We start from the raw sequence: 15,755 nt of genomic DNA, 5'->3' as shown, positions 1-15,755 counted from the left end.
CTGTCAAGAACACAAGCCCATTACTGAGGACGTAATGCTAACCATCTTTACCACTATTCTGCCTATTTCCAAATATGTTACTGTTGTCTTGATTGTTCATTGGGTAGTTTTTATAGAAATGAATTCATGATTATGTCTACCATGGGCTGCCAGCACAACAAAATATGGATTTAAAAAATAATTTAACCAAAGCATTAGGTTTGAAGGTAATTGTGGGAAATTGTATATCATGTTACGGAGTGTATTAAAATGTTCTGCATTTCAAAAGCATCAAAAATGGAAACTCGTGGAACAGAGTCTATATTGTGCACTTGGGAATTCCTGTTGATTGCTCCGAACTTTTTTTTTTCCCCAAACAGCACAAAAATCAGGATTAGATTCTCTGCTTGTTAAAAAAATAGCTTGTGGCAAGGAAATTATTCTGCATACTAAAACCAAGCAAGAGCTTTCAAACAGAAATGATTTTTGTAAAAGACTAGTCTCTGGGGCATACCCTGTGCACTGGGAAAGAACACCAGCATCTAAAAATGAGCTATTTCCTCTACTGATTTTTTTTCTTTTATTCCTCTAGGGCTAGGTTTGCTGAAATATTCCTTGTTTGCTGTAAATTGCTGTTTTATCTATTGGGAGTTCACAGAGTGCAAACCTTTTATGTGTCTGCTTTGTCAGGATTCCTAAAATAAATTTCCCCGTCAGGGAGCTGATGTCCTTCCAGTTTCATGTGATCTTTTTAAATCTCTAATACAGATGTGTGGGAAAGCCAAGCACACAGACAGATACAAACAGCTTAGGGCTTTAAACTGATGGATTGGACTGAGAGAGTCTTAGCATGTTGGGACATTTGCATCAATGTGATGAGTCAGCAGTGTCCCTTAAAAAGTTGTTTTAATATGTCTTTTTTTTACCTTAAGTAATATCCCTCCATCCATTTTATCCAATACAGGATCATAGGGGAACCAGAGACTATCCCAGCATACAGCAGATGTAACACCCTAGACAGGCAGGGCAGGGGTGTGTCCTGCCTTGCGCCCATTGCTTGCTGGGATAGACTCGGACCGTAGGGCCCACACAGACACATACACCAGTATACACACTCTCATACCAGGGGCAGTTTTCCCAGGACCCAATTAACCAGCCAGTTGGTTTGTGGACTGTGGGAAGAAACCAGAGCAACAAAGGGAGAATATACAAACTCCTGCCTTAGATAATGGTTTGAATTAATCTGGGGGCTCATACTGTACAGATATAGTGCAAAATGTTATGCATCATGTCAGTCTGGGGAGCCCTAATAAGAGGGAAACATCTGTCTATTGTTACTTTATAGAAGCAAATGGTAGACTTAGAAGTATCTTTAGACAGTTCCCTCACCCACACTCTTGCGAAATAGCAAGAGCTAATTCCCTTTACTTCCTGTTTCATAGCAACTATGCTCTTCAAAGAAACACAGTCCTAAAAGATGTTCCTTGTAGATTGCATATATAGATCCTTCCACATTAAAAAGATCTTAAAATGTTATACTATAATCTTAATAATGTTGCACAGCGCAAAGTATGTATTCACACCTCTGATCATTCCTGTAAATAATATCCAGATCTGCATTTATAGCTGCAAGAAAATACGGTAAATGTGATGTTCTTTGTAGAATACATACAGTATACTGTATAGAGCCCTCCACATATTAAAAGACCTTAAAATGTTTTACTATAACCTAATAGCTTTGCACAGAGCAGAGTTCTATTTGACATGAATTTAATTCCAGAAAACACAAGTCTTCACACCTCTGATAATTCCTGTAATAATAATTATAATAATTGCTTACACTTATGTAGCACTTTTCTGGACACTGCACTCAAAGCGCTTTACAGGTAATGGGGACTCCCCTCCACCACCACCAATGTGCAGCATCCACCTGGATGATGCAACGGCAGCCATAGTGCGCCAGTACACTCACCACACACCAGCTCTCAGTGGGGAGGAGAACAGAGTGATGAAGCCAATTCATAGATGGGGATTATTAGGAGGCCATGATTGGTAAGGGCCAATGGGAAATTTGGCCAGGACACCAGGGTTACACCCCTACGCTTTTCGAGGAACACCCTGGGATTTTTAATGACCACAGAGAATCAGGACCGCGGTTTTATGTTTCATCTGAAGGACGGTGCCTGTAATATCCAGTAAAACCAAATCCGCATAGATAGCTACAACTTCATGGATTATTCAAATCCACCATCACAAGTTTTTGCAAATACGGTGATCTCGGTACAGTACGAGGTACAGCAGCGAGTAATTGTTTAATTCTCCACTTTTAATAACCATTGGCTTTCTCTCAGGTTCTGTTTATCTCTCGGATTCTGTTTATTTATTATTATGACAGATCTGAAGATCAGATGACTTTTTAGGAGCAATTACTGGAAGTTCAGATTATTATAGGAATCCAGATCATGCCAAAGGTTTCACAAAGCTTTTGCTCACCCCGATAATGTAGCAGGCCACAGGCTACATCCCTGACTGTGTGCTGTTTTGCAGGCGTGTGGTGTCCAGCTCGGGGCTCTTGCTGCCCGTTCTTCTGCCCCGCCTCTACCCGCCTCTGTTCACGCTGTACGCCCTCGAGAACGAGCGCGAAGAGGACGTCTACTGGGAGTGCGTGCTGCGCCTCAACAAGCAGCCGGACATCGCCCTCCTGAATTTCCTTGGAGTGCAGCAGTGAGAACCGCCAACACCCTGCTTTGACAGCCTAGTGTGACTCCAGCTTACCAACGTTCCACACTGCTTGATGACCCCATCTCATCAAAACACACTTTAACTTTATGCCTTTAGATATTGTAGCTAGACCCGCTCTTGTGAAACAAAAGCTTAAAGAATTATAATTTATTAATGTTAAAGAATCATTCTGTTGTATAGGTGGAATAGTGCTTCGGGCTTTCAGGATCTATTGCTGTGTCACACATTGGTTATTTATTACTTTATTATTATACTGCAAGTGAGTACCAGCAGTGGCTTTTGGAGATAGCCTGTAACCCCTGGTGACCTGTCTAGGTTTATTCTTAAACGCTCAGACTTTGTAAAGTTTCAGACATTGGCATTGTCTCCAGCCCTGTGAGTCACTTAGGAATGTGAAGGATTTAGCAAACACGATCTACAGTATGGGATAAAGGCTACAGGACTGGAATGTCAAATAATTATAATTCTGTGTTTCTTTAGGAAATTCTGGCCTGTCTCTATTTCTGTTTTGGGAGAAAAGAAACAGGTAGGTATTCAGTATTAATTCAACAGCAAAGTTTGTTTCTAAAAAAGAGAAATGTGCTGTAGGTTATTTTGCGTTAGTACAAGCATATACTGTAATTCCAGTTTTCTTATTTTGCTATTTACTTACCTAGAATGAAGCACTGAAGTTATCATAAACTCCTTAATGCTCATTTCAAAACTGTTTTCAATTTTATATGTCCAGGTCTTAAAAGGTGGATTTGAAACTTCTGATTTATTTTAGTATGTCTTGTGTAATGCCCAGCATTAACTCAGATTTAACTATGTGCAACTTAAATGTGCAGACAATATTTAAAGTTTAATATTTTAAACAGATTACTGTTAAACTACTCAAATACGCTGTTCAGCAGAAGCTGCACCTGCAAGTATTTAAAACTTTTTCAAGTGTGGAGAATGCAATGCAGAATAAGACAATTTAATGCCTCCAAAATTAGAAAACTAATGCTGTACAGTAGTTCAAGTAGAGAGGTGCGTCAGCATACGTAGGCTGCAAAGGAACAAGTTAAAGGTTTATTCTGTGCTGAAAAGGGAAAAAGAGACACCTCTCACACTCGAAGTAAGGCTCCACAGCCGAAACGTTGTTTCTTTTCTTCTCTTTTCAGCAGGGAATAAACCATTAACTTGTTCTAATACTGTACAGTATGTGTAATCGCTGAAGAGTGTAAAAAACAAATCTCACTTCTTGGCCTTGAATCTCATGCTTTGGAGCTTTCTTTTTAGGAAAGCCAGTCCTTGACAGCTCCCTTTATTCCTTTAGCGCACGTTGTCATGTTTTTCCAAGGGATTACTTTGGCTTCACATACAGGTTACAATTTCAGTTTTCACTGGTAAACATTAAAAAAGCATGTTTTTTTTGTTTTTAGTTTTTATTTAGCTTTTCCATATTTTTCTTTAGTAATTGAAATGTTTTACACCTGACATTAAATCCTTGTGCCTGCTAAATTAGGTTTAGGAAATAGACCCCAGTGTAATTGAAGTATCAGTGAAGTATTTCTTTTTTTAAAGTGAGGTTTGTTTAAACTTCAAGTGAACAATTGTGCCCTGGAACACTTCAACCCAATTGTGCTTGGTTTAACAATCCCCTACTGACTCAGTGGTTAGGTTTTTGGCTGCCATTTTGGCTCAGTGCTAAATCATTGTCTGTGTTTGAGCCAAAATGGCCGTCACCAATGGAAGGCTCACTGGGTCAGTGAGCTCCCAGTGTGCTGTCTAGCACCATCACAGCTACAAGGGAACTTTAAGGAATTTGTACATTTGTAAATTTCAGTGCCCGAAAATCAAGATTATGCTTACGGTCTTCAGCATTGTAATGTAGGCTAGACCTTAAATGTCATCCCAGACGCATCCATTAGTATGCAATGTGGGAAGATAAACATATCAAATTCTTTTTCAGGTTTGTATTTACATGATACTGAAGACTTATGTAATTGCTTCCTTTTAAAAGCTAGGAAAGTTCTGTTTTCAATATATCCGTTAGGGAAATGTTGCAGATCACTCCCCAGTTGTGTCTTCTGTTCTTTGTCATGTCCTGGGCTGTTTAAATACTTGTAAACTACAAAAAACACACTTGCAAATGTTTTACTTCTGCAAGCTGTTTTGTTTGTTCAGGTTTGACATCAAAAAGTTACAAATGAGATGATCAATCAAACTTTCTCTGATATGTTTAAAAGAATCAGGCCATTGCTCAGTCTTATATCTTGTATTCTACTGCTGTTACCTTAAGGCTATATGCAGTTATTTGAAGCCATCTCTCGGGTTTTGTAGATACTGCCGAGTACAAAGGATGCCTGCTTTGCTTCTGCTGTGGAATGTTTACAACAAATCAGGTAATGTATGTAAATAATTGGTCCATGTTTTCAAGAAAACAAATAACTCCTAAAATCTTTTTGCCTCAGTGGAATTTCTCGTCATCCATGATCAGACAGCTCGTGATAAATTACATTATTTTTAAGGAATGCCCTTACCATCCTTAACGTGAATGTATCGAAAAGTTAAAGGGGTTGTGTCAATGCTTTTCGAATATTTCTATTTCTTTTTGTACTGTTGTCAGAGTTCAGATCACTTAAGAGTGTTCTATGGAGAAATGCTACTTTGCTGAGATCGTTGGAATGATCAAGGCCCCATTCTGCTTCTTCTATTTTAAGACACTGTGATTTTTCTTTTAGGCTATGCTCTGATCCTGTTGTGTACAAAGGAGAGTATTCCATTATTCCAAAGCATGAATTAGTTGCCACGTGCAGGAGAGTGGCAGTCAGAGAGGCTGGGAGTTCTCATTGATTGGTTCTAGACAATTATACACCACGCTTGTTAATGACCCCGGTGCCGGCCAGAGGAGGATAGGCTTCCCCTTTTGAGCCTTGGTTCCTCTCAAGGTTTCTTCCTACTTTAATCTGAGGGAGTTGTTCCTTGCCACTTTCGCCTTAAGCTTGGTCACTGGGGTTTTCAGGCCCGGAAATCTGTAAAGCTGCTTTGTGACTTTGTCCATTGTAAAAAAAAAAAAAAAAAAAGCGCCCACAAATAAAACTGAATTGAATTGAACTTGTGTGAGCAAGAGTGTTACTGTACATCTAGGAGCTTTAGGAAGTTGTTGTGAAACGACACCAAGCAGTCCTTTAAATTCAAGCTTGGCTTTAAGTCGCCTCTCTTAGAAAAGGTGCACACAGATTTTTTTTATTATTTTTGAAAGTTGTGAAGAGTTTAATTTAGTTACTGTACATAGCTAATTTATTCAAACTAAGACCAGAGTACATTTATTCTGGGCAAGGGAGACATTAACGAGGTGGGTTCACCATGCAGTAACTGCACCTTTGCTGGCACTGTTATTACAAAATAACTACAAACCTTTTGATTCAGTCGTGTTAAGGATGCATTGAGTTCACAGTACAAATTAATTTAGCTAATCAGTGATCAGTGTGTTGCTTCATTTTGCTATGTGTATAAGTATATAGGCAAATAATGTAAATAATATTTGCACTAGAGTTTATATAATTTTAGGAGTTCATTAGACTTTCAGATTTAGAGTGCTTGTATCTTGTGGGGATTGTCTGGTTGTATGTTTCACCTCTGAGTGACACCTTGCGTGTCTATGCAAATTAAAGCAGATTTTGAGATGAATTACGATCGTTCCAGAACTAATGTAATTCAATTATTATCTTCCATTTCCAGCACAACTTTTACCCCCTCAGACAAACTGCACGTTATTCAGCTAACGTTCGAGGAGATCACACAGGAAGTCCTATCACTGCTGAAAGAAGACTTCCTGTGGTCCATGGACGACCTTTTCCCTGTGTTTTTGTATGTGGTTCTTCGGGCACGGTAAGCTTAAGAAAGGCTCCTGAAGAAGAAACTGTATGTGTCTGGGAAATAGAAAATTATTTACAGCATACTAAATTAGTACATAGGCATTATATTTACTTTTTTTCGTTCTGAGCTTTGTGCCATGCATGTCAGAGGTCCAAGGCTATACAGGATTCCAGGAAATTGAGATTCCTTTGAAGGAAGAACAAAGAGATAACATAGCAGATTTCCTCCCTGCTTCAGCAGGGCAAATACAACCCTTCAGCTCATTTTGTAAAATTAGAGTTGTACAGTTAAGCACTCCCACAATTGTACTGCATTTTTATATGCAACGTACCATGTTACATATACATATCTTGTTAAACTTTGTCATCCCAGATCGGTTCTAAATAAGAACCTGTTAGAACCCACTCCGTTTTCTCTCAGTTGTGAGTGGTTTGCTCAGGGTTTTTTTCACTATAGTGCATTAGTGAAGCAGGATCAATTGAAAAGGAAACCTGGCGTAAGTGTTGTCATTCTCTTAGTAGTGTCTGGGTTGTGCCATGTTTTTTCCATTTTGTTACAATGGACTTCATGGTGCTCCTAGGAAGCTTCAAAGCTTTGCCAATCTTTTTATAACCTTCTCCAGCATTTTTCCTCCTAACAACTTCTTCTTGAAGTTTCACAGGCAGCTCCTGGGTCTTCATGACAGTAGGACTGATGTGATCGGCTTTTTTAGTTGTGAGACCTCACAGTCAGTGATATAAGCAATTGAACAAAGATGGATTCGAAATGAACACAGGTCTACCTTTCTAAAATATGAAGTGTGATCTCTCAAGATAATTGAATACCTCACCCGATTTAGGTTGTTAAAACAAAGGGAGTGAATACTTATCAATTAAGTAATTTTCAGAATTTTAATTTTTACAGTATATAATTCCGAAGACATCGAAATACTTTATTTCATTTTGACATTATAGAGAAGGACTCCTACAGGCGTGGAAAAAAAACAATTTAAATATGCTTTAATTTGACTTTGCAACACAGCAGAACGAGAAATAATCAATGGGGGGCTGAATACTTTCTGAGGGCACTGTACATCACAAAGTTCATGCAAAGATTTTGTGAAGCAAACTGTTTAGCGCACCGCCTATATAACTGTGTCTCAATGAGCTTACCTAGTGATACATGACAAACTGCTCAAATGCACAAATAAGCATAATTTCCCTGTATAAATGTCTGAGTGAGAAGTTTATAATAAACATGCAGAATAAGCATCTTATGTCTTAGATCATGTCTCTTGGCCTATTGACAGAGACAGGTTCCGCTTTATGTTCTGGGCACAAAGCCAGCGTTAGACCACACAAGTCTTGTACATATTTTGGTCCTTCATAAGTAAAGAATTAAATAATGGAAAAGTTCAGATTTGGGGCAACCCAGATCTTGGGTTTGTAGAGGTACTTTGCTTAGGATGCAATCAAGAAAATGTGTACAGTATATAATATACACCGCCTTTCAAACGTTTTGGCTATCTTAGACACAATCAGGATTTACACTACATGTATACTGAGACTCTGAAGAACCTTAATGCTATTTATTTACGTGAAGTTGGTTATTTACAGTTTTTTCATTTACATTGGTACTGGTGGTGAAGTGATGAAAATCAAGAAAAGGACCTAATTTGCTCTGGTTATGAAGTGAGCAACACCTTTGTGTTGAACTTGGTGCACTGTCACTCTCTGTCTGGAAAGTTCACAACCTGCAGTTTTTAACTTGGCCAGACAGCCTCTCTGTGGCAGGCCAGAATTTGTCAGAGGGCTGTGAGTCACGTAAACAGCCAGCTTAAAATTAAATGATTAAAAAGTCTGTAGTAGATCACTATAGAATTGTGTGTCTGCATAATGAAGGCAAAACACTGGGTGAAAAGAGTACAACATGTCAAGTGCCTTAAGACATTTGCACCACAGTTTATGCAATCACCATCTCAACATCCTCCATCTAAAAGCTACAGTATGCCCCAAAGCAGTGGCACACCTGCATTGTGCTTTAGATGTCCTATAAATGTCTTTTTTCCTTCAGAATAAGGAATCTAGGCTCCGAAGTACATCTCATTGAAGACCTGATGGACCCTTGTGTGCAGCATGGGGAACAGGGAATCATGTTTACCACACTTAAAGTAAGTAGACATCAGCAGGTGAAAGCCCACAGTGATGGAGGTTGAAATGGTCACACAGTGTCCACACACAAGTTCTTTCACACTTCCGCTCAGTTTTGTTAAACAGTTCAAAGCTTTTAATTCAATTATATTTCATATAACAACATTAGACACTCATGGAGGCAGTGTAGCATTTAGTTTGGTATCCCAGAGTGAGGATAAATCTAATATAAAGTAACACAGTGAAGAAGAAAAAAACTTCCCACCTCTCCCAGATCGCTTTGGACTTGCTTGTATTAAAAGCCTACTTAAGTCGCTGATGTCCTACCAGGGTGCCATTATAAAACCCCTTTCTCTGTGTCATATGCTCTGAAATGATTTGAATGAATTGTTCTATTTGTATACACTGTAGTTCTATTTCTGAGAAGATAGACATTTTCCTTACAGCTGCATGTTGTACACTGTGTGGGCTTCTTGTTCACGATTCTTATTAAGATTATATAGACTTACTTCCAATGAAACCAATGCTATCCTGACTTTTTTTTTTCAGTCTTAGTGTGTGGTAGTTGGTGATAGGACTAGAGACTGATCAATTTACCAGAAAGCTGGTAAACAAGGTTTATTCCATTGATACACATATTTAATAAATGAAAGCATGCACTGAAATAACAATTAACCTTTGTCCACAAGAGTGAAGAACTCATTCAAAACAGAGAATATAAACATGCTTATTGTTTGATTGCTATTGAAGACATTAGGTCAGTAACAAGTCACTTCATATACATTATGTATGTGCTGTGGCTGATTTGCACAAAGATGCATAGGTAAAAGCTGCAATTTATTGAAAATTAATTTTATCTTAGGCGCGAAACGGTGTCTTGAAATTTGAATAAGTGCACAAAAAGACCAAGTCCTAAATAAACAGGTGATACCTAAATAAAAAAATACTTTTTGGGGGAAAACAGTTGATGACATTTGATACTAAACTGAACCTGTGTATCTACTGTGAATCCTGAGTGGGTTATAACTACTTCCCTGTCTGTAAAAGCACATTTTAAAATATGCTTCTTTACCATCTATATGTCTTTAGAATTCTATTCAATGCATTTTCAGTTAGAAATATAAATGTTGTCGAAAAAGTTCTCTAGTCATAATCGATCAAAACTAGAATCCAGAGCCGCTACGTGCAAAGTATTAATCGCATCACCAAGACCTCTTGTCCAGGGTATGGAACAGCAATCATGCTTTCCTCTATTGCAAAGGGTATTGTTTGTGTTTGGTTCCTTGCGGGTGAAAAGAGTTTATCTTTGAATGCATATCTTCTGTTTCGTTACCTTCTGTTCCTTGCTTTCAGCTGTCAGCCCAGTTTGGCCAGGGATCAAATGTTCTGAAATGTTTCCTTTTCTCAATCCAGGCTTGCTACTACCAGATCCAACATGAGAAGATCACATAAGACTTGAAGCTCCCAGTTTCCTTGAAGATTCCAGCAAGGGTACCTGAGAGGAGAAATCGAGGTCACTTGCTGGCCTTTCTGATACCCAGTTATGGAGCATAAAGAGAGGGCTGAAACAAGATTCTTTTAAACATTACACCTCTATGCTGGTGCCACTGGGTTGCTTTTAGTATGAATTTCTAAAAACTATATGGACTAATTATTCAGTCTCCTGAATGACGTCTCAGAATTTTGAAGTTTTCCTTCATTTCAGTGGGGGATCTGGTCCGGGCTTCCTGCACTGAAGGAAGAGTTCTTTTTATTTTATTTTTGAATATCCTCTAAACCTCACCTGTACGAGCTTCCAAACTTTCCTACATCACCTTTAAATATTTCTTACCTATAGTAAAGTGAACTCAGTGGTTCTTTGCTTGTGGAGGAGCAATACTGTGTCTTGTGTAAAATAATCTTCAGACTGGGGAGGTTTTAAGAATGCTGAGAAAGACAGTACATTATTTTTCATGAATCTTGTTTGAAAAGAAATGTTTCCCTACATCATCCATGGTTTCTTTTTGCCTAAAGAAGCTAAAGATGAAACACTGACCTGCAGTCCTGCACCTCTGCCTCATAAAGAGAGTATGACCTGCAAGGAACATTCACTGTAGAAAACTAGTAGTGTAACTGCACATACAGGACAAAGCAATCAGGCTGCTGTATAACCTTATTAGATATTGTTACTCTTAATTTATTCATATAGGGGTGCTCCATCTGTCACAGTTTTACAATTTCAAGGTTCTTTGAACTACTTCCGTGAAATGAACAGTGAATTATAGATAATATGTCAAAACAGTAAGTAGGTTTGCTTATGCTTATTGATGCGATGAAAGCCACATTCAGCTACAGTATGCCTCCTGTGTTTTAAAGAGAGTGCCATGCCCCTCTTATCCTCTCTAAAAAAAACATCTCATGTTCTATCCATCTAAGACTCTGGTTTTTACAGGGATTACTGGGAAGGAATCATCGAAAATCAGTTATGAAAATCTCAGGATTTAACTTCAGCATTAGGACAACAGCGATCATGTAGGTGACCTCGGAAATTTCTCCAAGGGTCTTTCTTGTGTATAGAAAATCCTGTCCTTGTTCATTTTTAGTTAAATGTATGTTATAGTTATCTATTTCCGAGAGATGGCTGTGCCGTGTTTTTTAATTTACAAAGGAACCTTCTTTGACTTTATTTGGCTTTATAAAGCATTGTACCCCATCGAACTACATATTCCACAAATAATTGTCCAAACAATCAGAAGTATACATAGACAGGCTTCTAACATGTTCTGATAAATGCAGAAAAACTTTGTATTATTCAGGCAAGCATGTTCTGATCCCTTACAAAATCCCTTACCGTGGGTTAGATCAGATTGTTTTTAAAAGCTTTTTGCTTCAACTTAAAGGTAGGAGCAAAGCCAGAAGTCTCCTTTTTACATCATTTTTATTTCTGCTTGTCTGAACAATAGGTGGTGCTATAATACTGCACAAAACCAACGGAATAGTGCTTCATATCCACTATGGTGTAAATCTTGGTGATTGTTTTACCAGGTTAGTGTTACTAATTTCCTAGACATTTCTGTATGAAATATGAATTTCCTGTGTGCCATACAGTATATGAGTCAAAAAAGTTGGAGATTCTGCAGGACTGTAAGATGTCTTCATAGTGTTCTTCCTTCTTGTGGTGCCATATTTTAGTTTATAGGTTCCAGGTTGTATTTAAAGATCAGTAAGTTTGAATTCCCCCTACCATTGTTTCTATTGAAAGGGAATCACCCAGTCCTATTATTAATTATTGGGTATGATATAAAGTCCTTTGGTGCAGAAATGAGTGAACAATTTTGAAGACAATGACCAGAATACATAAGCAGATTAAAAGGGTTACAATTAAAACTACTTTGAAAATAAATTTATATACATTTTTGTAATGCAATAAAGGCCCTAGCACCCCTGCAACCCTGTATGGGATAAAGTGGTTAAGAAATGGATGAGCGGAAAACGCAATAGCTGCCTTGTAATGTGGTGTCAATCGTGGTATGATTCTTGATGGGTTTAAACTTGCTTTCCTTTTTTGTTTAATACATGCATTTTTATCACATACTGTAACCAAGGTGTACAGTACAGTATATGCAGTTCAGCACCCCTCTCCCTCAGTGGTATTTGATGGATATCCAGACTACGGATGATGTAGTGGGTGTTGTTTAACAAATATAGCATTAATAAACAAGCCTTTTGATGCTTGACTGTCTTGTGGTCTGCAATGTATTTCCAGAACAGAATGACTCATAATTTTACATTTTACATCCCAGTATGACATTCAAAGCTTTTTTTCTCTAGTTTTTTTTTAAATTCCTGTCAACTCCAGCTAGGTTCCAGCTAAAAACTCCTAACTGGCATTGTCTTGGAAAATTGGGGAGTTCTTTCTAAACAATGAAAAAAGAGTGATAACCATGCTCAAAGCCAAGCTTTGCTTCCAGTGCCCTACCTTAACATTTTAAACTGGTCGTGCGAACGATCAATGAAGGAATGAGGCCGATATGAGACCGGTCCTGCTGTAGCGTGGATTGGATGGACAGTTTTGAGTTAAGCTGTCCTGCATGTCTGCAAAGACTAATTAATCCAGATTAATTGCAGTGGTCCACCTGGGTGCCTGGCAAATCATTATCAGTTTGACGATTTAGGGAGAAGCCTAAACATGACGATGCTTCACTATACAGTAGTTCACCGTACTTTATTTAGTGTACATTCAAATACTAAAAAACTCATTTGATTGTCCCTGTTTTTCAGTATTTGTACATAGCCACCTTCCATCTCTGAAAGAATGATAAATGCAATGTGATTTATATTTACATATACTAAAGAACTGGATCAACGTGAAATGTCACTTACATGGTAAGCATATATCTGAGGTCAGAAAGGGAGTATGCCAATGCTTTAAGACAAGTGTTAATGACATTAATTAGCTGAACTGCATTTAAGGATAAAACAAAGGATACCAGCTGCAAATCAAGATAACGATTGCTTTCCAAGCAATTGTGCCGATCCCTTTCTGACCAGGTTTTTCTTTCTAATTGCCGTACACACACCAGCAAGCACAATTTAAAATTGCACTGTAATGCATTCTTCTCATTGAAAAGGTCTAAAGATACAATACATGGTCTTTGCTTAATTGTTGTTCATAAGTAGGCGCAAAGCCTTGGAGAAGCTAGCTACTCTGTAAGAAGGTAACTGTATACTGTAGAAACATGCACTGGTATTGTGTGGGTATTTATGAAATGTCATATGATTTTATTAGGATTTATTGCAAGTCTGTTAATATGCTGAAAGAACGTGAATCTGTTGTATTGGCGTTTTGTTTTTGAATCTTTTATCTTAATTTATTATTAAGGTCATATTGGCCCTTATTTTTAGTGGAAGGTCACCTACTGTCTTCTCAAAGGTGAAGGTGAAACTCTAGTAAAGATGGTTTATGCAAAGGCTTTCATCATCTTCCTCGTAACCATTTTTTCCCCACTGAACTGAAATTAGTTGATATTGAAAAAGATGGGCTGAAATCATTCCATTTTCTTAAAATTAAGTGTGAGTGCAGAGTTGGTTTATATTGAAATTTCTATTTAGAAATCACACTTTTTCTGCAGATACTGCTCTGAACGTTTTCTTTTCCTAAAAGTTTATTTAAAAACAGTTTGCGGTGCATTTAACACTGGTGTGTTGCATTACACATTTTGTCAGTGCTTTTCACTTCTTCAGTGAAAGAAAATCCAGATTCTCCATTTTCCATTGCTAACATAGTATAATCTCGGACGTTCGATCTCACAATTACTATGTTTTTTTCTATCATTTACAAGAACAATAATGCATATCATGTGTATATATTGTACTAATAAGTAATGAAACTGAAGTGTTAATATGAACCAGGATTAATAAAAGCAATTTGAAGAAAATGTTAGTTTTTTTTTCCTTTTTTCCAAGGAAATCTCCAATCCAGTATGTCTTACAGGTTCCCAAAAATCGCTATTGTTTATGGACACTGATGTCCTTCATCAATTAAGCAAGTTATTTAAGCAAGCATTTGATTGATCAGGACATTTCTGATCCTGGAGGGTTGAAGGATATTGAGTTGAGTGTTCCAAATTATTTCTACATTTTTATTTGCTCACAAATTGTTCTTTTTCTTTAGAGTTGGATATTATAATGGTCACTGCTAAAGTGTGCTGGAATGGGGATTTAGATCACAAATAAACACCTGTGTCCTAGAGAGAAAACTTAAATTGAACTTGAACTTGAACTTTATTGCCATATGTAACCGGTACTGGTACAATGGAATTCTTACTTACAGAAAGTCTCTCGATTGTAAAACAAGTGTAAAAAACAAAACAAAGTGCAAACAGTGCATCAAGACAATGTACAAACAAACAATAGACAATGTGCAAGTAAACATGCAGACAGTTTGAATGTAAACAATACAGACGTGTAAACAATGACTGGAGACATACAATAAATAAATTACAATGAGGTAGATGGTGATGGTGTAGGTGTGGTCCGAGGGGGATGGCTAAATGTGTTCGCCAGTCTCACTGCTTGTGGATAGAAGCTATTGAAGAATCTAGTGGTAAGTGTCCGTATGCTCTTATATCTCTTGCCTGAGGGCAGTGGGGTGAAGAGCTCATGCCCTGGGTGGTGACTGTCCTCTGTGATGGCCAGAATTCTACCACGGCAGCGGTCCTCATAGAGCTGTTTAATCTCGGTGAGACCGCAGCCGATGATCTTCTGGACCATATTGACCATTCTCTGCAGTGTCTTTCTTTCTCGCGAAGAGGTGTTGCCATACCACACGGTGATCCCGTTGGTGAGGACGCTCTCAATAGTGCAGCGGTAGAAGTTCACCAACACATGTATTGGCATCCCCCATCGCTTGAGGCACCTCAAGAAATAAAGGCGCTGCTGAGCCTTCTTCATGATAGAGTCAGTGTTCACAGTCCAGGTTAGATCTTTAGAGATGTGAATTCCCAAAAACCTAAAGCTGGTGACTGTTTCCACTTCCGTTCCATCAATACTGAGTGGGCTGTGAGTGTGTGGCCTGTGTCTCCGAAAGTCCACTATTAGCTCTTTCGTTTTCTTTATGTTCAAGTCCAGGTTATTGCTATGACACCACCTAAGCAGCTGTACAACTTCATCCCTGTAATTGCAGTATATGTCATAGTGCACGTACACATGGATATTTCCTAACTTTATTACAAATGACCTCATCAAATGAGGTGCCCTCATCTCTTTAAAATTTAACATGCTCACAGGTCTTGTTGACTGTAGTTTCTTTGTTTAAAAACTCCACTCACATTCTCTCATCTCATGCCTTCATGTTCTGCATTACAATTTCAATGAAAATCTTCAGCAACTTTCATATCGCAAAGCGACGCATTACCAACGTAAGCCATAAAAGTTCCATAAGTTCCATAAAAGTTCCTCATTCGAGTTCATGTGTCCCTCATTACTATTGATTTAACGTGATCCCAGCATGTAACAGGAGCTACCAAGAAGGCACAACAGCGCCTTTACTTCCTCAGACAGTTGAAAATATTTGATCCA

General features: G+C 38.1%; 1 protein-coding gene across 6 annotated transcripts in view; it reads left to right on the top strand.

Moving 5' to 3' along the window:
• Window positions 1–14,113, top strand: part of LOC148648770 (alsin-like) — a 58,934-nt gene extending 44,821 nt beyond the window's left edge. For all 6 annotated transcript variants that reach the window (XM_088606685.1, XM_088606687.1, XM_088606682.1 and 3 more), the window contains 6 exons: window positions 2,527–2,703; window positions 3,202–3,247; window positions 5,029–5,090; window positions 6,430–6,579; window positions 8,620–8,716; window positions 10,110–14,113. In XM_088606685.1, the coding sequence (XP_088462811.1) occupies window positions 2,527–2,703; window positions 3,202–3,247; window positions 5,029–5,090; window positions 6,430–6,579; window positions 8,620–8,716; window positions 10,110–10,148 (571 nt within the window). In that variant the 3' untranslated portion in view covers window positions 10,149–14,113. The remainder of the gene's footprint in view (window positions 1–2,526; window positions 2,704–3,201; window positions 3,248–5,028; window positions 5,091–6,429; window positions 6,580–8,619; window positions 8,717–10,109) is intronic.
• The last annotated feature ends 1,642 nt before the right edge of the window (window positions 14,114–15,755 follow it).

The sequence above is a fragment of the Lepisosteus platostomus genome, chromosome 14, assembly GCF_059453375.1.
Source record: "Lepisosteus platostomus isolate fLepPlt1 chromosome 14, fLepPlt1.hap1, whole genome shotgun sequence".
NCBI lineage: Eukaryota > Metazoa > Chordata > Actinopteri > Semionotiformes > Lepisosteidae > Lepisosteus > Lepisosteus platostomus.
The sequence above is the reverse complement of the archived record's forward strand: the minus strand, read 5'-3'. Positions and strand labels throughout refer to the sequence as shown.